Consider the following 26,427-nt stretch of genomic DNA (forward strand, 5'->3'; position numbering starts at 1 on the left):
TATTACAACCGCAAACGGTAGCGCCTCCTAGCTACTCTTCTTCCATGGCAACGAGAGGTTAAGACAGGGGTTCCGATTCGCAGCTTTACCACATACGCGACCCTCCTCCACCACCACCACAACCGCGACCGCTCTGAGCCATGTCCGAAACCTCGACGTCCTCGACGTCCTCGACGACCGCAACGTCGACGAACACCGCCCAGCAAAGGGAAAACCAGAGCATCGAGAATTTTGCCGCGTCGCTGTCAACTGCAGCCATCATTTTCGGCATTCAGATTGGTTTCTTCTTGGTCCTCAGTGGCAATTGGAAGTTTCACAAGGGAACGGGCAAGAAAAAGCCTGCCGATGGCGACCAGCAAGACAAAGCGGCCGCGCGCCAGAGTCTGTTCCACAAAATCTACTATTACAAGACCGCCTTCGTACCCGTCGCAAAGCGTATCGCAGCCCCCACGACCGCTATCGAGTCCTTTCGAAATGTCTTTACGATTAGCGACAAAGAACTCATCCGTATCGCCGGCGTCGACGGCTACCTTTTCCTCCAATACCTGCAGCTCCTGCTACGCATATTCATCCCTATGGCTATCGTCATCCTACCTATTCTCCTACCGATAAATCGCAAGGGCGACGAGCCCGGGGTCTCTGGTTTAGACTCGTTCGCTTGGCCCAATGTAGCCTTTCCAAACAAGAGGCATCGCTTATGGGCACACTGTATCATCGCTGTAGGCGTCATATGCTGGGCGTGTTTCAATTTCTACTTGGCGCTCAGGCAGTTTGTACGCCTCAGGCAGACTGTCCTTACCAGACCAGAACATCGTATTCGAGCATCTGCCACCACTATCTTGGTGCAAAGCATCCCTCAGAAATGGCTTACCGCCCCAGCTCTCGATGCCCTCTACGACGTCTTTCCCGGTGGTATCAAGGATATCTGGATAAACCGCAACTATGACGACCTAATGGATAAAGTCAACGATCGAACCAAGATTGCAAGGACCCTCGAATCTGCCGAAACAAACCTTATAATAGCGTGCACCAAGAAGCACAGGAAGATGGAGGAAAAGGCAGCCAAGGAGGCTGGAAAGAAAAAGTCCAGAAAAGAGAAGAAGCACGACGTAGCTATGGAGAACCACGCGATCAACCAGGAGACTCACGATCACGGTGTAGATGCTGGTAACCCCCACGAGATCGAGCAACAACTCCAAAAGGTCCTCGAGGAGTCGCCCTCGTCGTCTTCCTCTTCCTCACGGTCAACCTCACCCGATCGGAAGCGTGGCATAGTGCCAATGCAATTTTTGGGAGAAGGTATGCATGCTGTCGGTGAAGGTTTCCGTGATGTCGGCCATGGTGTCGATCGTTTCAACAAAAAGGTCTACGGTGGAATGCGCGGTGTGTTTGGCGGAAAACCCCGCCAGGCTGGCCAGGCACAGACACAAGAGCAGGCACAGGCGAGCCTCGATGGTGCCGACGAGGTCCCAGGATCATCGCCAACCTCTGCCGACTTTCACCAGAGGGGGGCTAGTACTGACACCCATACGCCTTTGGCCAGCAAGGAAACTTATGCCTCTGATGGCACTATCACCGAGCCGAACTCTCCCCAGACAGACCTGAAAGCGCCTGCAGCTACAGCCGAGCCCGAGAAGAAACCTGTCACGCCTGGATGGAAGCACCCTTTCAACAAGTTAAAGGCCGTCTACGTTGGTCAAGGTGATTTTATAAGCCCCAAGCCATTCGAGAACCCAGGAGAAGAGCTGCCACTAGAGCTCAAGGACCCTAGTAAAATCAAGTATGATCTCACAGGACTGTACGACGAGTCCATGGAAGAGGATGGCGAGGATGCTCTCTGGAGAAAGTACCTTAGGCCAAAGGACAGAGAAACGATGCGACTACCGATCTTCAGTTGGTCTTGGTGGCCGGCTTTGCCTTTAGTTGGCAAGAAGGTTGACACCATCTATCATTGCCGGAAAGAGCTCGCTCGGCTCAACGCTGAGATCGCGGACGACCAGGCTCACCCAGAACGCTTCCCGCTGATGAATTCTGCCTTTATCCAATTCAACCATCAGGTTGCGGCACACATGGCCTGTCAGTCATTGAGCCATCACATCCCAAGGCAGATGAACCCGAGAACCGTCGAGGTCAACCCCAATTACGTGCTCTGGGACAACTTGACTATGAAGTGGTGGGAGCGTTACTTGCGCATGTTCGGAATTATTCTGCTCATTGTAGGACTTATCATCTTCTGGGGTATCCCCGTCAGTTTTACAGGAGCTTTGTCCCAGATTGACAGTCTGACCGAGACTTTGCCATGGTTAGGCTTCATCAACAAGCTTCCCGACTGGGTAGTGAGTTTGATACAGGGTGTGTTGCCACCAGCTTTCTTGGCCATTCTCTTTGCTGTGCTGCCTCTGGTCCTGCGCTTCCTAGCTGGTCTTACTGGTACGACGACATCAGGCGAACGCGAATTGCTCGTCCAAAACTTCTATTTCGCCTTCGTCTTTGTTCAGTTGTTTCTGGTAGTATCGATCTCGACAGGTATCACCTCGACGATTGACAAACTGATCAACGACCCACTTAGTGTCCCGCAGACACTAGCGCAGAACCTTCCCAAGGCTGCTAACTACTTCTTTTCTTACATGATTCTGCAAGCTCTAAGTATCAGTTCTGGTACTTTGCTACAGATCGGTGCTGTCGTTGTCATTATATTCCTCCGCTTTCTTGACACAACGCCTCGAGAGAAGGTTTCAAGGGTGTTGCAAAGACCTGGTATCAATTGGGGAACTATGATCCCTGTTTACACCAATTTTGCTGCCATTGGTAAGTAAAAGTTCCTTGAGATAATGCACGCTAAGGTCACGTTATGGTGCATAGAAAAGCTAACAATACATAGGTCTCATCTACTCCGTCGTCGCTCCCTTGATTCTGATCATGATGTTGATCACTTTCTGCCTCTTCTGGTTCACATACCGCTACCAAATGATCTACGTTAGTTACGCTAAGGCCGAAACCAACGGTCTTATCTTCCCGAAAGCTGTCAACCAGCTGTTCACCGGGTTGTATTTCCTCGAGCTCTGTATGGTTGGCTTGTTCTTCTTACAAGAGGACAACAAAGGAAACCAGTCTTGTTTCCCTCAGGGTATCATCATGATCGTTATGGGCGTCTTTACTGTCCTCTTCCAAGTAGTACTGAACAGGGCGTTCGGGCCTCTTTTCACATACCTGCCAATCACATTCGAAGATGAAGCGGTCCTTCGAGACGAGGAGTGGCAGCGAGCACAGGCTAGCAAATGGGAACGCGATGACGAGCATCAATCTCTCACTGCTCAACAAGATGCAGCGCAGACGGCCGAAGCGCGCGAGCAAGCACACCTGGACGAGCAAACCCGCATTGAGGAAAGGAAACAACGCGAATCATCCTATGGTCCAGGATCTTATGAGCTGAGCAACTTGGACGGTAACATGCAATCTACTGGCCATGGGCAATCACCTCGACCCGGCAACCGTGGTCGCAACACCAGTTGGGCAGACCGCTCCCGCCGCAGCTCCAACTCGCGCTCACAATCCCATCACAAGCAGCACCACAAGCGCAAGGATCCTCTAGATATGATTACCAGTACACTCAAGAAAGGTCTCGACGATGTTGCAAAACCCATCCGCGATGTTGAAGCACAGGTCCTGCCCGCTGGCAATCTTTTCGATGAAGTAGACGACGAGCTCGCTGACATCGAACCTGAGGCTCGCCAAAAGCTTATCAAACGCTCCTTCCAGCATCCGGCGACACGCGCTATCCAGCCTGCCGTCTGGATCCCGCATGATGACCTGGGTGTCGCTAAGGACGAGATTCAGAGGACTAGTGCATTCACGAAGCGGGTATGGATCACTAGTGTGAATGCAAGGCTAGACGCAGGCGGCAGCGTCATTTACAGGGGACTGCCGCCAGACCGGGATCCCTTCGAGAACATTGAGGTTTAAGTAGGTTATTTCATTGCCCGCTCTGGCTCACGTAAAGGGCCAGCACCCGTGATGCCATCGACTGGATGCAACAGGAGGCCAGTTGGTCTGTTTTCTCTTATTACCTTTTGTATTCGCCTTTATGGCATTTTCAAGTACGTTCGCATAGCGTGGAGTTTAAGAGTTAGGGGCCCTTGGTAGCATTATATTTAGAACTACCCATACCATATGCATGACTAGGAGAACATGCCGTCTAGCTTAGCCCCAATATCATTCGCAGCCCCCATATCGAGGAGGTTTCCAAGCTCAAAGTCTTCGAAAGGAGAGTCTCCGAAGAGAGAGTCTTCGTCACAGCCCTCCTCCTCTTGTCGATGCTCTTGAGACGAGCTGACGATTACAGCAGCACTCTCATCCACACGAACCTCCTCCGGCCGATCCTCGGCGACGGCTCCGGCAACCCGATCATCTTCATCGTGCATTTGTACTCGTCCAGAAGGCTCCACCTCAGCACTCTCATTGACAACGTCACTGTCATCAGCGGCGAGCCATGTTTGCGGAGCTGCTCCAAACGACCCATCCTCCTCCTCTCCAACGACATCCTCACACAAGCCAGCATACAGTGCTGCTTCCAACGCCGCATCATCCTCCGCTTCATCAATGACGTGCTCAGGGGTCGGTTTCTGAACCACAGGGCTCTTCCGAGGCCTCCCACGTTTCTTCTTCTCCTTCATGACAGCCACGTCCTCTGCAGCCCTGACCTTTGGAGGTCTCCCCCTCTTCTTCGGAGCAGGGTTAGACTCCTCTTGAACCCTTTGCTTCCTCTTTTTGCCAGCAAGCGAAGTTGAGGTTTGCTGGCCATCCAGCTTCGCCCACCTCTCCTGCTTTGCTTCCTGTACTCTTACATTCTCCTCATTCCACACCTCTAGTTGTGCTGCCCTCGAGGCCTTGCTCTTCTTACCCTTGGTAGTGGTAACAGCCTGGTGGAGATTACTCAAATTCTCTTCATCCCTCCTATCTTGCAATTTGGCTTTGCAAGTTCTCTCCATCTTAGCGCAAATGACCTTATTTTCTTCTTCCAACTTCTCGCGCTCTTCTTCGCTCTTGGCCTCTTTCAGCTTCGATGTTAACGAAAGGCGCAAGTAGTATATGGTCGAGAAATCCAGAGAGAGTTTGGAGGCTCGAAGGATATCTTTATAAGCATCTTCGTTCGAGGGCCAAAACAAGCTGCAGTACTCACGCTGCTGTTTTATGTTCATGAACATGAAGCTGCGGAAAAGGCGGAAGCCGCATGGCTCATAGCTTTCTCTGATGGTCAACTGGAGGTGTTTGACTCGTTCGCCGAGGTGGCAGGGTGCCTCGGGGACGGAGGGGGCCTCTAGTGAGGAGGGTGTATCCGCAGGGGTGAGGAGACCTGTGCCTTGGGCGGCCGAGACGGGAACAATAGGGCATGCTGGTGCTAGTGTGGGTGCTCGCACCTCTTCTTCGTCATCTCTGGTGAGATCGAAATACTGTTCTTCCTGCTGAGCAGGCGGCGCGGCGGTACTCGCAACATTCTGAGCCGCCCAAGGACCCTGCACTGGTGCCGCGAAGGCATACTGGCTATACTGACCTCCATAGATCTGAGCCTGGGGAAAATATTGTAGCTGGTGGGGGGAGGCACCAGTAGGAAAGCAGCTAGTAGCAGCGACGCCAGGAGCATACACGGGTTGTGGCCTACCCGGAGTGTGATATTGCGGCTGCTGGTTGGCGAATACACCAGCAGGGAAGCCACTCAAAGCAGCGACGCCAGGAGAGAATGTGGGCTGTGACCTACCCAGGTTGTAAAGTTGTTGCTGGTGGGGGAAGGCACCAGGAGGAAAGCAATTAGTAGCAGCGACGCCGGGAGAAGGAAAGAAAGGCTGTTGTTGAAACGTAGCCGGAGAAGGGTAACTACCGTAAGATCCGAAGCTGGTTTGGATGGGTAACTGCGGTATACTTATGAGCTGCGGACGAGCAGAAAGCTGAGATATTCTTGCTCGTTCCTGGTCGGTAGGTAACCTTAGGCCGCCGATGTTGATTCGTTGTACCATGTCGCTCTGTGTTGCGAAAGTGTTGGTTGACATCTTGGTTAAAGTGAAGGGGGTTTGTCGTTATGTGGGTGAACGATGTTGGAATAGAGTATCTAGGATAAGAAATGGGTAGTCAAAAATACTTCCAAAACTTATGTCGATGGCTAGAATGTAATCTGAACTGGAAAGCAAAGAAGAAAGACACAGATTGAGCAGAAACTTTATACATAGCGACGAGAAGATTGGGACCGTGGAACACTGTGACTCTGGTTCATCTGAGTAAATCGGTCTCATGAAAAATGTTATGGATGGGTAATCAAAACTAGATATCAGCCATACAATCGTGTTGAGGTCAGCGCAGACCATGGTGACTATCCATTGAACTATGGTACTCTTCGCTTATACCAGATTTATGGCTGTCCAGAAAACGTGACTGCGATGTCAGACCAATCGAATCGAAAAGTCTTGTCCTAGTCAGCATCGCAGAAATGTGACTCCATTGGATTGCTCGAGTAACGGATCCACTATGCCAGCCGCTTGTGACGAGGCCAGAGCCCATGGTGATGCCAGAAGCCCCTAGAGTCCAACTTCCTGCCCAAGGTATGCATATCACGTGGCAGAGCACGAATTCCCTCTTCCTCCATGAGTTCTCCCACCCATTTGCCATATTCCTGACGTGTCTCCGCCTCCTCTTTACTCATGGACGATTCGACCATAGCGCTGAAGCTCATGATGAGATCGTACCAGTCGTAGACGCGCAGGTCAGCAACAATCCATCGCTTCCCCGGGGTAAACCTCCGATGGGTTGCAATAATGGCGCGCGCAACATCCTCGCCGTGGATGAAATGCACGGCTCCTCGCTTCCGCACATCGTCTTTCGACTGAACTATGCGAGGGAGCCACCTGAAGGGCACGCGTTCGCCTCCGTATAGGCCACATAGGTTTAGCACACAACCGTGAAGCGAGAGTAATTCGTCTTCCGCGATCGCTCGCTTGTCTTCTTTGTCATACGGCGCATTATCATCGCTCCAGTCATCGGGTAACTTATTGAAGATGCCTGTAGAGCCTAGCTGCACCCAATTGTTTTTTGCGCCGTGAACGGAGCGGTAAAGGCCGACGATGGTCTTCGACTGCGTATGTCCCACAAGCGGGAACGTGATGATCACGGTTTGCGCCGCGGGAAGGCGTTTATATGGTTCCGCATCGCCGGAACTGGGGTCGAACTTGAATGGTATCGTGTTATCTCTTCCAGTAGTCGTGGTTGCGGCATAGCTTATGTCGGTGTCCTCTAATTCAGGTATCAAAAAGTTGGACGTCCATCCAGCGCCCAGAATCAGAAGGTCCACCTCTCTCATTTGCTCGCGTAGCATTTTCAGCTGTGCAGTGTGGGTGATTGGTAGCACAGACCTTGCGCCGTACTCAGAGAGCCTGTTGTGTGTAATCTTATATTGGGTGAAAGATCAATCCATGGGTGACAGAGGGTGTGAGCCGCGGCTGGTATAGCTCTATGAAGTCGTGACGTCTCCGCACGTACCAAATTAGCTTGCATTCAGCACGAGCCATCCGTTCAGCGTAAACCTTCGCGTGTGTATCTTAGCTAATAAGCAAACGGGATTCTCACTGGATAGAAGCTTGATGATAAAACGTTCTGAGGCTGCAAGAGCCCCATAGTGTCCATCGAAGCGAGTAATACATCTGTTCTAGCATGATAGAAGAAACGGTCACCACTTATCAAGTAGTGTAAGACTCAGAGAAAGTGGAGTTGACATTTCCACCAGCTGTCTGACGTGTATTCAGATGACGTTCTTCCGAAATAGGTAAATTCTAATGGTGTTGATTGCAGCAAGTGTATTTCCAATCGAAATTCTGATCGAGTCCTCGCTGACGTCATCAATGCGTGACGCTTCACGTGCAGTCGCGTTAGACCCATGAAATCGATAGGCGCTCATTGGCTATTTGCTGAGTCGCGTCTTCATCATCGTCATTACTATGCGCCGCGCATCAGCTCGCGGAGCTCCGTATCAGAGTCTATCATAAGGACCTCTCGCCATTCACACAGTTTTCTATCGTTAAATCGACTTTCCAATGCGGACTTCACGAGTGTCTCGCGACACGTCCCGTATCGTCGCCGCAAGCCGTACCCAACGAGCGCTACGCCAGACCCGAAGCGCGACCAATGCGCAGACCCCTATCAAACGAGAGACAGGTAGCGACGAGAATGCTAGGGCAAGTTCAGAGCTGAACTCGGTACCAGCAGACTCAGCCTCCGATGGAGAGGCGCGACGAGTGCCTATGAAGAGGAAAAGGGGTCAAGATACTCCTATCGTCGTGAAGCAGGAGGTAGAGGAAACAACGATCGCTGGAATCGCATCGCCGAAGAAAAGCGAAAAGGTCAAAAAAGCCCGACGCGCGCCTGCGAAGAAGATTAAGGGCAACGATGGGTCTGTGAAGATGGAGCCGCCACCCAATTGGGAGGAGATATACACCCTGACGAGAGAAATGCGGAATGAGAATGTCGCGCCGGTAGACACTATGGGGTGCGAGAGCCTGGCGGAGAAGAACAGGTCTCCTCGAGATCGACGGTTTCAGACACTTATAGCCTTGATGTTGAGTAGTCAGACGAAAGACACCGTCACAGCGCCCGTCATGCGAGGCATGCAGGAGAAAATGCCTGGCGTAGGTTAATTCCAAAGGCGACTGCTTTGCACGGCTAACATAACCAGGGGTTCAATCTTGAATCTGTCCTCGCGCTAGAGCCGCCTGCGCTCAACGCTTTCATCAACAAAGTGGGTTTCCACAACCTCAAGACCAAGTACATCAAGCAAACTGCGGAGATTCTACGGGACAAGTGGAATAGCGATATTCCAGACACAATCGAGGGACTTGTGTCACTACCTGGCGTCGGGCCTAAGATGGGATACCTCACTTTGAGTGCAGCTTGGGGCCGGCATGAAGGTATTGGAGTCGATGTCCACGTCCACCGCATTACCAACTTATGGGGTTGGCATAAGACTCAGAATCCAGAACAAACACGTGCCGCTTTGGAGTCATGGCTGCCAAAAGACAAATGGCATGATATAAACAATCTGCTTGTGGGCTTTGGACAAACTATATGCTTACCTGTGGGCAGAAAGTGTGGCGACTGCAAGTTGGCAGATAGAGGCCTATGTCCCTCAGCAGTGGTAGCTAAGAAGACGAAAGTGAAGAAGGAAGAAGCCGTTGTGAAAGTTGAGGCACCCAATGGCGACGAAGAGGCAGCAGTGAAGGAAGAGACGGTGGTTGCTGATGTTGGTGAGATCAAAGCTGAAGATGTGGAAGGTGCGATAGACATAGAGGATATTGGGCAAGCGCCACGCAAAAGAGTACAGAGGAAGAAGTAGTAAGTAGTCATAATACTGTATATACCATCGTTGAATCTTGGATCCGTAACCTCTAACATGTTAAATCAGAAACATGACTAGGCATATTCGAACACAGTCTCATGTTTTATCGCGTCAACTTGGTATTCCGACAGCGGAAGGCGGACCCTGCCGTCATGCAGACCGCATCGCGCCTTCCAGTCTTCACCAGACAACAGAATATCACCGAGCTTCCATCGCCATCTCCTGTATGTACTCATCAAGACTGACCTGAAATCACTACTCACTGTACTACTTTCGCGTTACGATCGACGTCCGGTTGACTGTGTTTCACTCAAGTGCTGCCTGATCCAGCACGTGCAGTGTCTGTTGCCTTGCGGCCTCATCAGCGGTACCTTCTCCACACACGCTTATTTGGATCCATGAATGGCCTAACCAGGCCCCTAATCACAGGCTCCTCAAATAGAACCCCAAGAGTTCGGCACTTACCAATACATAAACACAACATCGCAGCACCTGCAACATGGAAGTCGCCCGCGACGAAGCTCAAGGCTCAGCAAACGCTAGGGTGCCTTCCACCACGATGATCACCATTGACATGACACCTCAAGCAGAGCTGAGCATTACGCCTGCTGAAAGCCAGTTTTCACAAGACGGTCAACGCGCTACATCGGAACCAACCAAGGCAAAGATTCCATACAAAATCAGGCTCCTGCGCGCCACCTCACGCATGCTAGTGCTGGGAGTGTTCTTCGTGTACCTCAGCTCCGCGATAATTTCCATCGGCACCGGATTCTTCAGCATCGATAACTTCATAACACCTCGATTTGACCGAGCGGTAGACGAATACCATGTGCAGTCAGCCACCATTCACAAAGAGCAAATATTGTACGGTCACTTGGATAGACTTCTCTCTAGCCAGCTGAGCCGTGGCTTCATGGAGACTCACGAAGACTGCCTCATTCGCGGTCTGAAGAAAGCTAATGATGAAACCTTCGGGCTTGGCTTCCAGGACCCTCATATGCGTGCGCGGATCATGTACTGGACAATGGATAATTGTGGTAGACTTCAATACACGCCACAGGTGGTGATACATGATGCGACCCGACAACAAGCTGTACTCAGGTCCTGGGCGAATGTGCGATACCGCTCCCGTCGTATACTCGGGGAAGCACTAGAGGCCGTGAGACTAAAGACCCGTTCAATCTGGAATCGCTTCTTCGGCGGCATCTACGTCATAAACGCTTCCACCTCCACCATCGCTGTACACATTTCTAATGGCACGGATACTGGCAATACGCCCTCGTCAACCTGGTCCCTTTCCAAAATGCCATTTGGTTTCGCCCTGCGCTGCGAGTCCTCCCAGCCATGTCGCCTTGTTGACCTGCCCGTATCCTCGGGCGAAATGCTCACTTTGTCGGGTCGCGCAAAAGCCATTGCGAAACTTGAACGCCGGCTTGGGGAACTGGCAGCCTCCAAGGCCAATCTTCAAAACTGTCTATCAGTTACATGGTACCTGGCGAAAGTTCTGAACTTCGTGACCTCGGCTCTCTTGGGGATCCAAACTGCGGTCTCGGTCGGCGTAGTTTCGTACACGGCCGCTACCAAGAAACTTGCTAGGAAAAAAGTCGCAACTGAGCTCACTCAATTCCGGGGCTTCACGAATGCAAGAGACAAGTACACGTTCAAGATCATGGGCTTCTGTCTTGCTCTGAGGTTGGTAGACCGCCTATACGTCAAGTACTCGGAGCATCTCGGAGGCAAAGTATCAGTGCTTGTTTTTGGTCTCTTCTCTTTAATTTTAGGCTTCAGTATGCTTCTGCAGTTTTTCATCACACCCAGCTCATGGCATCCGGACATCTCCCAATTCCTTGGACTGGTCGAGGAGCTCTATCTGATCACGCGAGGCTGCGAACTGCCTGATGGAGAGGACCATCGTCCAGAACTTTCTTCCGCGGCTGTCATGTATATTGAGGCTCCCGGGACAACAATCACTGAATGTCGACCTAAAGAGACAGAAATGGAGTCTGATACATCTAACCACCATCGAAGCAATCAATCACCCAAATCGCACTGTCGTCCAGTATGTCCCATCACATCACTTACGGAGGATTTCAAGACTCACGAAAAGATGCTCCAAGAAGAGCTAAAGGAGACGATGAGGCTGCAAGTCATGAAATGTGACGTGGAGTCTGACTATGGTACTGACATCGATACTGAGTCTGACTCCGAGCCTGGTACTGAAGACAGCGGTTTCGTCGACCTGGCTGGTGGCGTTACCCCCCAACTTACGGACGCAGAATCTGGCTGGTCTGTGGTGGATGCGTAGGAATACTACTGCCATGTGGTTTGGAATGTCATACGAACATTCTATCATCGCATACAATTTAAACCACATCCGGGCGCGATTAGGCACATTAGCAGGAAACATACTCGGTGTCTGTATGGTGTATGTACAAGGGCACACTATCACCTGCGTGCCAGCAGTATGGCTTGTGTACCACGTTCGTTGTCTGCTAGTAATTTTCAGATCAATATGTACAATTGACCGTATGCTCTCCCATCTCCGTCTGTGAATGCATTGCTTGAAGAGATCGCTCTTTGCTTTACAAGGGGCTGGGCGATCGTGAAAGTTACTACAATCCACACCCATGCAGAATTTCAAACCTGCGCATTCGGGAGAACATGGTAAATAGCCTACAAACTTCATAACAAGTTCAGACTACAGCGTAGCTAGTAGGTATCTTATAAGAGTTGCTGTGATCTACACCTTTGAGGGGAATTTGCCTAATTGGGACTATATTGGTATGCTCACGGGGCAGAGGGGTAGCATGTGGGATGTCGAAAGTTGCTGCAATCTATGGTCTTTCTTCAGTTACCTGTTTGGGAAGTTTCTTGATGTGAGACGACATGAAAGGAAGGCGGAAACAGGACTTTGCTAATACGCTAGTCTGACGAACCTGGGGAGCCGCACAATATGAACTATACCACCAAGCAAACATAAGTCGAAAGAGTTACATTAGAAATACACTACCACCCACAAGATCTATCGTCCAAGCACATAGCACCTCGCAACTAATCCAAAAACGCTCCTAAACTCCAGCGCTTTTCAAATGTCATCCTAGCAGTTCCACCACATCATCTCTATTTCTTCCCATTCCCATTTCCATTTCCGTTACCCACACCCAAGCATTTTCCTGCGTCTTCCAGTTCGCCAAACACTCTCTTCTCAAGCTCACTTAACGCATCCTCACCCTGGCCCTTCCTGCTGCTCAGCATCTCCAACTCCCGCTCATCGATCGCTACGATGCGTTCACGCAGCGCGCTCTTACGGTTCAACCAGCTCTCGACATCTTCCTTGATGTTTTCCTTATCCCAGTCTAGGAGTGCGACGTCGTTTGCCTGAATACCCAGTTTGGGGCCTTGCTTGCGGACGTTTTCCAGAATACTGGATATGAGCGACAAAGAGTGCACTTCCGAAGCGACAGCAAGCGTAATCTTTTGGGTAGCCCAGGTGCGGGACGAGGGATTTGAATTTATGCTTAGAGCCGAGCGGGCGAGTTGTTCTGGGAACTGGTTCAAGAAAGATGAGATTTCCGCAGCAATGGGCGGGCCGACTGAAAGCAAAAGGTTGAGGCAGAGCGGTAGGATGCCTTTTGTCCAGATACTGTACATGCGTGATGGATTGTCGAAAGGACCCATGCCGTTGACACGACGGTAGTAGTTCATGATGTTTGCGGTGTTGAGTTGACTGAGTACGCCTTCTACGGCCATGGTTTCTGCCAAAGCCTGGATGCTTGATAGGGAGAGCAGAAACAGTACGCTGAGTTCACCGTAAATGGGGTCGTCGATGCCATTGTGGGATATCGTTAGACGGTCAGCCCATGAGAAGAGGCTAGTGGCGTAGCGCACAGTGTTGCTGTTGGCGAAGAGGAGAGCTGCCTGTTGTTGCCACTTTGACATCTCTGGTATCGCAATAATGCGTTGGAGGAGTGCAGTGAGAAGGGCAAAGTCCGATGGCAAGACGGATGTAGGTTCAGCGTGAAGTTGGTTGGCAAGGCTGCGGAAGCCCTTTGCAACCGTGTCGGAAAGAATCTCAAGGAGCTGGGTTGAGATGGGCTCGGCGTATTTGTTGTGGCTTGTAGGCATAGTGCCACGGAAGGAAGAGCGGAAGGATGCGTCATCGGAAGTATCTGTATCTTCGATAAGATGGAAGTGAAGGGCAAGGTAGAGGATTCGTAGCAAGGATCGGTAGTAGTGCACCGCGTCGGTCGAGAATGCGTTCTCGAAGTCAGGCGTGGAGGTACGAATCGCGTTCCACACTGGAGCAAGTAATTGACGTGCCTCGTTCGTTCGTACCTTTGCCTCAACCAGCTTCTTCAACAGTGCAAAGGCCAGATCTGCTCGCAGAACCATGAGCTGGCCAAACAATGCTTCCGGGAGATTCGATTGTTCGTTGGCGACCATGCACTTATGGATGACGCCAACGAGTACCTTGACTATACGCTCGTCCTTGGCTACGACTTGGCTCAACTCCAGAGCCAGCAGTTTCCAGCCTTGAAGTAGTAGAACCTGAGATTCAACCAGGCCGAGGTTGTAATTAGCTTTCTCAACTTCAGCTGCAAAACCAGTGCCTTCTCTGGGGCCTGTCCACTTGCTGTTGAAGCCCAAAAGCCGCTGGGCAAGGTCGATGTCGTAGAAGAATGCCCGCCCGAAGGTCTCTGAGTACAGTGTGGTTCGCTTGATGTTGCCTAGCGTGACACCAGGGTATTGTTTCTCCAGGTTTTGCTTAAGATAACCATGCAGGGAAGTACTGTAGGACGGTAGGTCCAAAGCAGTGTCTTCCAAGTACGTCAGGCTTGGCACAACATCTTTGAGCACGGTGATATCGCCCACTTGCCGTGAGTGGTGCAGGTACATGGCGATGACTTCGCAGGCTAACGATGCGAACCTGTTTTGGAATGAGCGTTCGAGGGTCTCGTTGCTGTTGCTCATCTTCGGTTGCTTGGGCTGCTTTGCCATCCACTTCATGAAGGCGAGCAGTTTCTGGATCAGATCTTTGCGTTGTCGGAGGTCACCCATTGCCCATGACCAATTGTTTTGCGCTGACGAGACAAACTCGAGCATAGCGGTGTATAAAGGCCATGAAAGGCCACCCGCTTCTTGGTCTGGTAGAGCCATGCTTGAGAGTGCGTCGAGCGCTCGCGTAAGTAGGGCTTTGTTCCTTGAATCGTGAGTCGCGTCTTTCTTGGAACGAATGGACTCGCGAGGCGTGCTACCAGTAAGCAGATATAAGGAGAACCACTGCTGTTTGCATGTTACTACGGCTGAAAGCAAGTTCCAGACATTGGTCTGAATATCCACTATTTGTAAAGGCTCATCGAGCTGCGAGAGTACGCTCAAGAAGTTCTTCGCAGTCCGTGGTCCGAGATGACCGAGTAGTGAGGGCGGTTCTTGCTGCTCAATCTGTTTCCGTACAGACTGCTTAAGGTCTCCGTCTGTCATCGTTGAGTCATCTTGTCCGGCGACACGGACGGCACCACGAACAAGAGCTTCCAACAACAGCACGACCTGCGACTTCCATTTGTCACTGGTTGCGTACAGTCGTGCCAGTAATGGCGTAGCTTTAAAGAGTTGTTGCTCCAAGTGTGTCCAGGGTTTGTTCAAGAGTACGGCAACCCGGACAAGGATGTCAGCGAAAGCCAGAGTAGTCTGCGTCTGTAGCATCCACAATGCACTCGAAGTCGTGAGCAACGTGGTGTCGCTGGGACTGACCCCAGTGATCAGGGAGGTCATCAGCGGGTTTGTCGGAAGATCTGCACCAGCCTGTGTGAGGTATAGCTGCGTGATGTACTCGGCGATAGGCGCGATGGATTTGGCGAGCTTAGCGGATAGTTTCGGTTCGTCGTCTACACTGTACGCGAGTTTCAATATCGTCGTGAAAACTTCGCAGATGGCGATGTTGATCTCGGGCCGATGGTTGGGATGAGAATATTTCCAGTTCAACGAGTTCTCGTATATGCTAGCAAGGGTTCGACCGAATGTAAAGAGTATTGTGCTCATGATCTTATCCGAGGTTCCGCTTTCTGAAGGAGCAGCAGCATTGAAGCGGCTGAGTGCTCTCGTCGGGACTTTACGCGAGACTGATCGCTCGACTGCATCTTTAACGAGACCCTTGTAGAGTCGGATACAGCCAATAAGGAAGTCATATCGTCCTAGAACCATTTCAGTACCAATGAGGATAGTCGCTAAGCTGCCATTTCCGTCGCCTTCGAGCAATCTACTCCTGGCGAGCCAGGGCCATACTCTGTGTGGAGAAACAATAATCAAAGCCTCTAAGAAGTGAGTGCAGTTGACCAACAGCTCTAAACACGCCTCGTTACTTGGCTCCTGGCAGAGGTGCAGGAGCTCCTCCTCGAAGATGGCGAGCACGAGATTGACGGTATCCTGGCTGCCCTCAGCACCGATGCCAATCGCCTCCAGGAGCTCAGTCGAACAAACGCCCTCAGAAGCATGTAGAGAAGAATGCATCAAATCAGCGAAGAGTCCGATGATCTCGATGACACTTTCGCGAGAGGCAGGCTGTTGCGTGGCAGTCTCAACCTTGATGCTCCCTACAGGGTATGTGGAGAGAAGTTCGACTAAGTATGACAACGTAGAGTGCTGATGATGCCAAACCGCCACGTATGGGGAAGCATTGTCATCAACGATGATTCCTTCTGTCCCGGCAGGTATTCCAGATAGTCCATCAGACTGTGTCGAAGTGCCAGAGGTCAGCAATCGACGTTGTCCACGGAAGCTCGAAGATACTCCAGACGAGAAAAGTGGAAGGTTGCCCGTGAGTTCGACCCAGTTGGCGTTCTCCTCCTCGCGCGTCAACGCATAGTCCCTAAACCCATCTGGAAGTTGTTGCATAAGTCGATTGTGGTTTCCAAGCTTTTCGATGAATGTAGGCAAGCCGTTCTGCATCGTCTTGTCGCCACGGGTCAATGCGCTACAGAACTTCAGGAAAGGTGTCATCTCGTAGGGGTAGCGTAGCCGAGCTTCATTGAGCAGCAGTGGTCGAAGGACATATTCGTCTTCCAGGAAATACGCAACAATCGGGTCAGCATGGCGAGATATGTCGCCGTTCTCCCATCTGCGGAAAGAGTTGTCGCCAGTCAGAATTGTGTATGTCGTTACTATCAAGTCCGGGCTGTACGCGACAATGTCACTACCAACAGCAGCGCGAATAAGCTGAAGAAATAGCAGACGAATCCTGTCTTGTGATATCTGATCGATTGGTGTTCCGAATGCAGGCAAACTGGTTTGGACCAACTGGTTGACAATAGCCAAGACACCCACTGCTGAGCTGACGTTAGCAAGCTCCTCGTAAGGCATTTTGCCATCGAAGAGCTCATGGGTTTCGAGTCTGGCAACGACCAAAGCAGCCTCCTCAAGCGGGGAAGTTTGAGGTTCTGGGTTTCCGGTGTTATTTGACGATTCAAGCAGACGATCACGCTCTTGTTCCTCGTAACTCGCACGACTTGTGAGCTTCCAGGTAAGGATTGCCCAGGCAAATGTCGGTGGTGTAGCTGGGCTAGCACCCAGCAGCTTGGCTTCTCCGAATATGGTAGTGATGCTCTCTACAACAGCAGTGTTGAGAATGTACGATGAGGAGGCCCATGTATTGCAGTCGCCGGACTCGAGATCATCCATGATTTTGTCTACCTTCAAGATAGTCAAAGACATGAGGGAAGTCAGCAGTTGTATGACTGGAATGAGAGGTTCCTGGCGAGCTGTGACTGCAGGAAACTCGCGGAAAAAGCCGCGGAAGCTGAAGGCCTTGAGCCAGTCTTCGATAGTAGCCGCAGGAAGGAAGTCCTTGGCAACCAAGTCTGCGTGCACCAGGGCGAGATGCAGGATGTGCAGCATCTCTGTGGTTTGCGCAACGACCCATTTCTCCGAGGCAGCTTCCAGTATAGAATCGTCGACGTTCCAGCCATAACCGGTGTCCAGGGAGTCACACCTCTTGGAGAATGCTTTCAGGCACTCGTCTAGCGCCTTTCCACCTGTAGGTCCATCTTGTGTCGCTGCAATGGCCTGGCCAAGCTCTTCAATCCAACCGGCACCAATGCTAAGGTAGTCGTTGCCGTAGATGGTCTGGCTACGCAAGTTTGATGCGCAACCCCATGAAACGAGAAGCTGGCTTATTCGGATGATGGAAGCGCATGTAGAATGGTAGACGTCGAGAATGTGGAGGCGACGCTGGTCCTTTGCGTCGAGATGCGCCGTCTTGGAGGCGAGCGGTGAGGCTAGGATGGATGAGTTTGGGACGAAAGTCGAGGCTCCTAGGTTTCCCATTCCAGCGGCTTCCTGCACGCTGAGGGCCTCCTCTTCGGTGAGTCCACTCAACAGCTGTGCAGTCGGCCTGCCCTGCCACTCTTGGACAACCAATTGCAGCGCTGCATATTCTGATATTTGCGCCTCTTTGGCCAACCACAGACTGTCTTCCTTTATTTCTTCTACATTGTAGTGCTCGCTCTGGGGCGGTGTGATGTTGATGGGCGCTGTGTTGGTCTCGAACTTGCTCTTCTCTTGCGACGACGGGTCGGCGAAGGGCTTCCATGGGTGGCTGAGGATATCTTTGTTATCGGTGGAGGTGAGGAAGGCGCGAAGGGCTTCGCTTTTGGACGCGGTTTCGGGGTCGCAGAGGGCGCGATATGCGATATCCCAGGTCCTAGTACTGTCAGCCAGTTTCTTGCGTTGAACGCAGGTAAACATACACAAGCTGCTGCTCGCCTTTGAGGCACTTGCCCAGGTCGAACTCGGGAGATTGAATGGGGGCCATGGTTGCGCTGCGGTGCGCGAGTAGAGTGTCAGCTAACCAAAGGCCATGAAGGTGCTGGATAGGCGTGGGGTGGTGTTGCCGAATGTTTGGCGTGAATGTCTACCAAAGTCGCGAAAGCCAAAGCTCACGCGAAAGTCGAGCTAGTACGTGCAGGGATCATCACAAGGGCTCTTTCTTTGCGCACACTTCAGAACACGGCATCGCATGCTTCTCGTTACAAGACACGTCTGTGCAAGACCCATTCCATCGCTATTGCATCTCCGTCTGGTGAGATTTGCATCTCGTCGTCTTGCACCTGAGGTTGCAGTACTCGTCCCAGCCAAGTGCAGTCCCCATGTCCTACTAGCAGCTGGATATGTAGAGAAAACGACTCTTCCTGAATACCGAGAGCATGAGCATGTCTTTTCGTATGCAAAGTATTGCCCGGTCGCCCATATCGATGCGTCCACGTTCATGTACCGTCTGTCGCACTAAGCCTCGATCCATGCCACCTCCGTGTTAACTCCGCATCCTCAATATCTGAATAGTGCATCATTGAGTCACCCCGCTACCCTGGTACCTAAACATTCGTTCCTTTTCTCCGTTCATCGGCATCTAATATACTCACGACTGCCTCGCCGTCAAAGGACCGGCAATCTTCCTGTCATTTTACCGCCGCAAAGTCACCCAGACGAAGCTATATAGCAGCCACCGGACTCCAAAGGCGCCATTCGCGCAAGAAACCACCCACCATGCCTGCCCTCGCATTGATTGACCACTCGCCCAACAACCCCACCCCCTCTCCACCAATACCGACCGCTTCCAACGTTATACTCATTGACAACTACGACTCCTTCACCTGGAACGTGTATCAATACCTCGTCTTCGAAGGCGCGACCGTGACTGTATACCGAAATGATGAGATCACTGTCGAAGAGTTGATCGCAAAGAACCCTACCCAGCTGGTAATCAGTCCCGGACCAGGACATCCAGAGCGCGATGCAGGCATTAGCAATGCGGCTATCAAGCACTATAGCGGCAAGATTCCAATCTTCGGCGTGTGCATGGGAGAGTGAGTCGTCCTGATTGTTCGTGTCATACGGCATATCACCGCAAGCATTGTTGCAGCTCTCATTGTAGGACGGGAAGAGGAATTGAAGGTGTATGGGTGCTAACGCGGCGCAGACAGTGCATCTTCTATAGCTACGGCGGTACGGTAGACGTGACAGGCCAGGTCTTGCACGGAAAAACATCGCCTCTCAAACACGACGGCAAAGGCGTCTTTGCAGGCGTCTCGCAGAATGTCCCCGTCACACGCTATCATTCGCTCGCTGGCACCCACGGAACGCTCCCTGACTGCCTCGAGGTCACCGCTACGATACCCGCGAACGAAGACGCCGAAGTAAAGGAAGTCATTATGGGTGTGCGACACAAGGAATACGTCATGGAGGGTGTGCAGTTCCACCCAGAGAGTATCTTGACCGAAGATGGTCGCCTCATGGTGAGGAACTTCCTCAAGATGCAAGGAGGTACCTGGACCGAGAACGAGCGGTTACAGAAGGAGGCACATGCTCAGGCAGTCGGAGCTGCTGCTAACGGTACAAATGGCGCAAAGAAGGACAAGCAGACATCCATACTGGAGAAGATCTACGACCACCGTAGGGCCTCTGTCGCGGAACAGAAGAAGATCCCATCCCAACGGCCTAGCGACCTACAAGCTTCGTACGACCTTAACCTAGCACCTCCTCAGATCAACTTCCCAGAGCGTCTCAGGCAATCTCCGTTCCGACTATCGCTCATGGCTGAGATCAAGCGCGCATCGCCCTCCAAAGGCATAATCTCCTTGTCTGCCTGCGCTCCTGCTCAAGCAAGGCTTTACGCAAAGGCCGGCGCAAGCACCATCTCCGTCCTCACAGAACCGGAATGGTTCAAGGGAAGCATCGACGACCTCAAAGCAGTTCGTCAAAGCTTGGAAGGCATGCCGAACCGACCTGCTGTCCTGCGCAAGGAGTTCATCTTCGAGGAGTATCAGATCTTGGAAGCTAGACTCGCAGGTGCCGACACTGTGTTGCTCATCGTCAAGATGCTTGACGAGGTAGTGCTGAAGAAGCTCTATGACTACTCCAGATCACTTGGAATGGAGCCCCTAGTCGAGGTCCAAAACGCAGAAGAAACGGAGATCGCCGTCAAGCTGGGCGCGCAAGTCATCGGTGTAAACAATCGCAATCTTGTCAATTTCGAGGTCGACATGGAGACCACTAATCGACTAATCAACATGGTTCCAAAAGAGACAATTTTGTGTGCGCTCAGCGGTATCGCTGGACCCAAAGATGTCGAACCATACATCAAGAGCGGAGTCGGTGCAGTCTTGGTGGGTGAAGCGTTGATGCGCGCATCTGACACTGCTCAATTCATTGCTGAGCTCTTGGGTGGCTCATCTACAAAGAAGGCGCAAACAGCCTCAAGCCCGATGGTAAAGATCTGCGGAACTCGGAGTGCAGAGGCCGCAAAAGCTGCAGTCGAGGCAGGAGCTGATCTCATCGGCATGATACTGGCGCCAGGAACCAAGCGAACAGTAACAGCGGAGACAGCACTTGCCATCTCGGAAATGGTACATAAGACCAAAAAGCCGATTGTCTCGAAGTCGGGATTGCTTGCTGATTCAAAGGCTGCGTCTGACTTCTTTGAGCACGGTGCATCGCGGTTGGTATCAAACGACAGTCGTGCGCTTCTTGTAGGAGTTTTCCGAAACCAATCACTGGAATACGTGCTCGAGCAGCGGCGATTGCTCAGCCTAGACGTTGTACAATTTCATGGTCAAGAGCCACTAGAGTGGGCAAAGCTGGTTCCTGTACCTGTTCTGCGAGCTTTTAACCCGCAAAACCTTGGAATCGGCTCAAGAGGTTATCACGCTCTACCACTGCTGGATGCAGGCTCTGGAGGTTCAGGCCAGCAACTGGATCTCTCCGACGTCAAAGCAGTGTTTGCAAAAGACGATGGAATCAAGGTCATATTAGCAGGTGGGCTGAACCCTGACAACGTACAGTCTATGCTCGCTGGACTCGACGAGTACCGGGATCGCGTTCACGCTGTGGATGTCAGCAGCGGTGTTGAAGAAGACGGACAGCAAAGTCTAGACAAGATACGCGCCTTCATAAAGGCAGCCAAGAACCAGCAATAGGCATCAGAATGAATGTCTAGAATACTACTTCTAAAACGCGAGCTGGAATTCATCAAATACAACGCACTTTGTTCACAGCCGCATGGTATCTCCTTGAATGACTTACGTACTTCTTTAGGTCTTCTCTCCATCTAAGAATCCCATGTTATGGGGAAGATACGCTGCGTCCCTACAGACAGCGGTCTGCAAAGGCGCTGCGATCAGTGCCTCTTACCTCGCGAAGATAGCCGCATGGCCCGAGCAAACGCTATATCACCTGGCCTGCTGCGTGTCACCAAAAGGTAAGATCAGCCCGCCTCGGGCCAGTTCTTGAACCCCGATCCGGATATCACAAAACCTTGTTCTCGTTCGCGATCGAGTTTACATACTCCTACGTCTCACATCCGCGACGATACCAGAATGGGTATTCTAGACAAGCTAACTATTGCCCTTGTTGGCACACTCCCCCACGATGCTAAGCAGATGAGAAGCTGGATCGAACGAAACGGCGGCAAATACTCTGCTAAGATCACCAAGAGCGTCACCCACCTCATCGCCAGCAAAGAAGCATACAAGCAGCCCGCCGATGCTGTTCAACAAGCCACCGACTTAGGTATCCATGTAGTCAGCTATGACTGGTTTGACGACTCTCTCCAGGGGAAGAGGAAGCTGAGCGCTAAGAAATATACCTGGGCGGTGTTGACGAAAGAGAGGAGAAAGAAGAAAGAGCTCAAAAGGCTGGGTACCCTGGCAGATGGCAGTAGGTTCAGGAAAGGATGCGAGAAGATTAAGGAGTTAACTGGATCAGGTACGTCAAAGAAATCTGCTGTTGTTAAACCCAGGAAGAGCAAGAGTTTCTTTTTCTCTACCTCTACTTTGGTGGTCCCACCAACTCCTTTCGTATCTGCAAAAGAGGCTCTCTTGCGTAGGAGGGCAGAACGGGAGAGTGCTCCAATCGAAACTATCGATGACTTCACAAGCCTAGCCAACCGATCTCCGAGCTCTTCCGTTTCAAACCCCAAGCCTGTTTGTTCATCCCTCAAGAAAGTACCACAAGCTAAAATTTCTCATTGGAAAGAGGACTATCACTACTACCAAGACGTCACGGGCTTTGAGTACAAGATCGTCCTTGTACGTGGCGGCGAGTCTTCAATGGCGAACTACCACATTGGACTGTTGGAGAGTCACACAAAACCGCATGTGTACTGGACACTTGTGCAGTACAAGCCTGCTAAAGCTCCACCAGTGAACGACGACGGTTCACACCAACACGTCCAGCATCCTGAAGCCACCCGCCTCCTCTCTCTCGTCACCAAACCTACACCAGTCCCAGAACTCCCTTACAACGGCGAACTATGCCCACGGAACAGCGATTTCGCAACTGCCTCCCGTTCTTTCCGTCACGCGTTCCGTGACCTCACCCTCCTCTCTTGGGAAGAGCGTTTCGACACTAACAAGACCCTGCAAAAGGCGCGTGCCCAACACCTTAACATCGAACCGTTTTGGTACGGGAAACCTAAAATGGGAATGCCGATGGGAATGCTACCGCAAGCGATGGGTTTGTTGACTGGGGAAGTAAGTGGTTTAGAAGTCCGTGGCGATATTGATGATGGGTATATCCGTGGTGCTTCAAATCTGCCGTCCATCAGCGCTCCCCTAACCACGTATGGTATTATCGGTGGCTCTATTCACCATGACGCCGAAGAGTTGCGGAAACACGAGGTGGCTCGTATGCAAAAGATTAAGGACAGGGAGGAAGTCGAGAGGAGATCGAGGGGCCAACCTAGAGGAATGGGCGTCAACCATAACAGGCCTATGTTCAATGGAGCGATGGGTAGGCCGACGGTTGATGCATATGGTCAGCGTATCAATTATGGCAGCAATGGAGATTATACGAAGTACACGGTACCGATGCCGGTAAGTGGTGGAGGGAGTAATAGGGGATTTGTGGCACCGGAGTTTGCGCATTTGTTAGGTGGTGGAAGGAGGAGGGGGTATACCCCGTTTCCAAGTGAGAGAGACGGTTGAATTGGGTGATGGACGACAGGAGGTGATGCCTAGATTGGTGGATAGGTTTTGCTTTTTCTGTGCGTCTAGCATCCTGCGATTTCTTACACTGGCTATGGTGGTTGAGAGGATTCTGGAAAGACATCGGGGTCAGGGGCGTTGGCAGTGATCGGCCATGTTTGGCCTTCAAGATCCAGTATAACATTTAGCGTGAGTCACAGTTCTGATATGAGTGCCTTCTGATTGATGGGACCCCATTGCGCATGTTGGTGACTTGCATCATGGTACTGAGATGACTTGACGGCAGAAAGAGGACTAGACTGATCGCGAGGTTTGTGTAGCCCTTGTCCTCAATTCTGATTTTGCTAACTTCGTAGGCGAGTAGCTGTGTTAAACAGATGGTGCAGAACGACTCAAAGCCTGGATGAAAGGGCAAGCAAACGGCGAACTACCCTGAAGTATCATCTACTACAGAGGTACTGCAAAGCATACCCATTATTTCATCCTTGAAGATGGTATCCCAGGAGGTCTTACGCTCAAAAAATTCTTAAGCTGACTCACAGAATCTGGTATTCGTATGTCCGCGCTCTCTGCACTGTGTCCTACGCCTCGTCAAGCTACTACGCTGACAGATTGTGCGACCGGAGTCGGATACGTATCGGGGACTATGCCATCAAGAATGACCAGCGGCTCGAAGATGAACTGCAACAGAAAGAGAAGGAGCTTCGTACCGAGAAGGTGCGTAATGTACTGATCGAATCAACCCCAGAGATTGGGAAGAAGGACTGGAACAGCAAGAAGGAGCTGGCGGTGTTGGTATTCAAGAAGATAAAGACAAGATTCTACAAGTTCGAAGGATAGTATCGGATGGATACTTGGGATGCGAATCTGGACGATGCTATGTTTCGTATGTAAGCAGTGGACAAGGTAGGTGTTGCATAGATGGCTTTGTCCACTGTCAGAGGGGAGAACTAACAGATTCACTCTGTCGCTACAGGGAGAGACTGTTGATTATTCGTTGTATATATTTTCCTTTTCTTATTGTACATGGTTACTTGACGCGCACAATGAGAAGTGGATTGCTGCCATTGACGCTTGTCGAAAAGGGTTGTTGTTGCGAACGGATGCATTGTAACGCAGGCGCAGCGCTGACACTGCAGTATGCTGGTAGGCGCAGTCATTTCGCACTTGGTCATAGGCATTGAGTATCCGTTGAGCGCGGGAGTTCATAAGCGGCATCTGACATTACCTCATTCGGCGTATTGCCTTGGGCGACAAGACCGAGAGCTAGATACGCTGAAGCCTCGTACATACCTAGGTATGCTCCATGGACTTGGGCGCGAACAAGACACAAATATTGGAAGCACGAAAGCATACAATGAGGAAGCTCAAAACTCGGCTGCCTTGCTCTGCAGCACGATGGCGATGGAGACGATGATGCTGCGCCTCGCGGGAGAGCACGCTAGAGCCACGCGATCATGGCCGGCGATGACTAAGGGCGTGTCTTGCCCGCTCTTGTCCCATTGGTGACGTTGGTCTTCGCGGCTCAGAGCTGGGCTGATTCAACAGGGTCTCATCTTAATTTCCCTCGCAACCCACATCAAAACAAGGTTGCGGCACGCTGCAATTAATCGATTTTGGAGCATTGCCTTACCCCAAGCACAGGCATCCGCTGTTCATTCCATCGTCGCTAGCCTTGTTGTGCGGAAGAATTGCTGGAGTACTCGCCGCGCTCACGCCCGTCAGTCAGCGCAGGATTCCGTAGCTTCCGCGGCTGTTCTCCAAGCTCCAGCTCCACTGCGGCATTCCGAAACCATCGCCCCAACGCTGTCAATCCATCCCAGCATACACCAAACATGTCGCACAACTACGATCAGTACGGCGGCAACCCGTATGGCCAGGCCGAGGCTGGGTACGGCGGTCAATCAAACCCATATGGGGGCACCGGCTACGGCTCATCCAACCCCTATGGCGGAGGAGTAAGCAGTCGCTCCTGCGCGGCCTGAATTGACAAGACTGACGCGACCAAGCAGTATGACGAGCCGCAACAACAGCTCAACCCTCCCGCGCCGCTCCAACGCCATGGCGAGTCCAACTACTCGCAGCCGTCGCAATATTCGCAAACCGGTGCGCTGAGCCAGCCCAACACGCAGCAGCAGAATGTCCCTCACACCGACGTGCCAATGAACAATGGCGGTGTCTACGGCGCAAACCCCGGCATGGAGGCGCCAGGCCCACAGCCTCTCAATCGCGACGACTTCTTCGCGCGCATCGAAGGCGCAAAGGGTCGCATCGGCCAGCTCACCTCGGACATCCAAGCCATCGCGAGCGTCCACCAGCGCATGCTGTCATCGCCCGACAACCGCTCCACCGCCGAACTCGAGAGCATCGTAACCACCACTCAGATCAGGAACACGCAAATCAAGGACGAGATCAAGTTTCTGGAAAGAGATGCCGTCCGCGACCCCAACGACAAGATGAAGAGGACGCAGGTCGAGGCGCTGAAGAAGCAGTTCAAGACGCAGCTCGAGGACTTCCAGAAAGAGGAGGCAGAGTACTCTAGGAGGTATCGCGAGGCTGTCGGGCGCCAGTACCGCATCATCAACCCGGATGCGACGGATGCCGAGGTCAACGAGATCGCAAACTCGGACCTGGGCGACGAGGGTATCTTCACACAAGCTGTAAGTTGGCAAAAGTCACGCGTGGCTCTAGGATATGACTAACAGCCCAACAGCTCAAATCCAACCGCAGCGGCCAAGCCTCAAGTGTTCTTGGCGCCGTCCGCGCCCGTCACAACGACATCCAGCGTATCGAGAAGACCATGGGCGAGCTTGCCCTGCTCTTCACCCAGCTCAACGAGCAGGTCGTCTACCAAGAGCCCATCATCCAACGGACCGAGGAGCAAACTGTGCAGGTCAAGGACGACACCGAGAACGCGAACAAACAGTTGGACGAGGGAATCAAGTCCGCTAGGCGCGCGAGAAGGCTCAAGTGGTGGATCCTCTTGACAGTCGTCCTGATTCTGTGCGTTATTGCGCTGGTACTTGGATTGTACTTTGGATTAAAGAACAAATAGAGCACCTTGGGAGCGAGAGCATTGTA

The 26,427-nt window shown here is 51.9% G+C and overlaps 8 protein-coding genes across 8 annotated transcripts; 5 read left to right on the forward strand and 3 right to left on the reverse strand.

Moving 5' to 3' along the window:
• Nucleotides 1-140: 140 nt before the first annotated feature.
• GT037_007418 (duf-domain-containing protein) lies at nt 141-3,963 on the forward strand (the record flags this gene model as incomplete). The annotated part of the gene is made up of 2 exons (XM_038932465.1): nt 141-2,808; nt 2,882-3,963. The coding sequence occupies 2 exons, from the start codon at nt 141-143 to the stop codon at nt 3,961-3,963; spliced, it is 3,750 nt and encodes a 1,249-aa protein (XP_038784953.1).
• Nucleotides 3,964-4,178: 215 nt separating this feature from the next.
• Nucleotides 4,179-6,044, reverse strand: GT037_007419 (uncharacterized protein; the record flags this gene model as incomplete). The annotated part of the gene is made up of 1 exon (XM_038932466.1): nt 4,179-6,044. The coding sequence occupies one exon, from the start codon at nt 6,042-6,044 to the stop codon at nt 4,179-4,181; it is 1,866 nt and encodes a 621-aa protein (XP_038784954.1).
• A 470-nt stretch (nt 6,045-6,514) lies between these two features.
• On the reverse strand, nt 6,515-7,360 carry GT037_007420 (uncharacterized protein; the record flags this gene model as incomplete). Its single annotated transcript, XM_038932467.1, has 1 exon — nt 6,515-7,360. The coding sequence occupies one exon, from the start codon at nt 7,358-7,360 to the stop codon at nt 6,515-6,517; it is 846 nt and encodes a 281-aa protein (XP_038784955.1).
• A 715-nt stretch (nt 7,361-8,075) lies between these two features.
• On the forward strand, nt 8,076-11,678 carry GT037_007421 (dna glycosylase; the record flags this gene model as incomplete). The annotated part of the gene is made up of 3 exons (XM_038932468.1): nt 8,076-8,666; nt 8,714-9,369; nt 9,863-11,678. 3 exons carry the CDS (start codon nt 8,076-8,078, stop codon nt 11,676-11,678), a joined length of 3,063 nt encoding a protein of 1,020 aa, XP_038784956.1.
• An 815-nt stretch (nt 11,679-12,493) lies between these two features.
• GT037_007422 (uncharacterized protein) lies at nt 12,494-18,179 on the reverse strand (the record flags this gene model as incomplete). Its single annotated transcript, XM_038932469.1, has 2 exons — nt 12,494-18,068; nt 18,115-18,179. 2 exons carry the CDS (start codon nt 18,177-18,179, stop codon nt 12,494-12,496), a joined length of 5,640 nt encoding a protein of 1,879 aa, XP_038784957.1.
• Nucleotides 18,180-18,910: 731 nt separating this feature from the next.
• On the forward strand, nt 18,911-21,339 carry GT037_007423 (anthranilate synthase component 2; the record flags this gene model as incomplete). Its single annotated transcript, XM_038932470.1, has 2 exons — nt 18,911-19,230; nt 19,344-21,339. The coding sequence occupies 2 exons, from the start codon at nt 18,911-18,913 to the stop codon at nt 21,337-21,339; spliced, it is 2,316 nt and encodes a 771-aa protein (XP_038784958.1).
• A 399-nt stretch (nt 21,340-21,738) lies between these two features.
• On the forward strand, nt 21,739-24,186 carry GT037_007424 (uncharacterized protein; the record flags this gene model as incomplete). The annotated part of the gene is made up of 2 exons (XM_038932471.1): nt 21,739-23,235; nt 24,013-24,186. The coding sequence occupies 2 exons, from the start codon at nt 21,739-21,741 to the stop codon at nt 24,184-24,186; spliced, it is 1,671 nt and encodes a 556-aa protein (XP_038784959.1).
• Nucleotides 24,187-25,181: 995 nt separating this feature from the next.
• On the forward strand, nt 25,182-26,401 carry GT037_007425 (t-SNARE; the record flags this gene model as incomplete). The annotated part of the gene is made up of 3 exons (XM_038932472.1): nt 25,182-25,304; nt 25,359-26,006; nt 26,060-26,401. 3 exons carry the CDS (start codon nt 25,182-25,184, stop codon nt 26,399-26,401), a joined length of 1,113 nt encoding a protein of 370 aa, XP_038784960.1.
• Nucleotides 26,402-26,427: the final 26 nt, after the last annotated feature.

The sequence above is a fragment of the Alternaria burnsii genome (genome assembly GCF_013036055.1).
Source record: "Alternaria burnsii strain CBS107.38 chromosome Unknown 715, whole genome shotgun sequence".
Classification (NCBI taxonomy): Eukaryota; Fungi; Ascomycota; class Dothideomycetes; order Pleosporales; family Pleosporaceae; genus Alternaria; species Alternaria burnsii.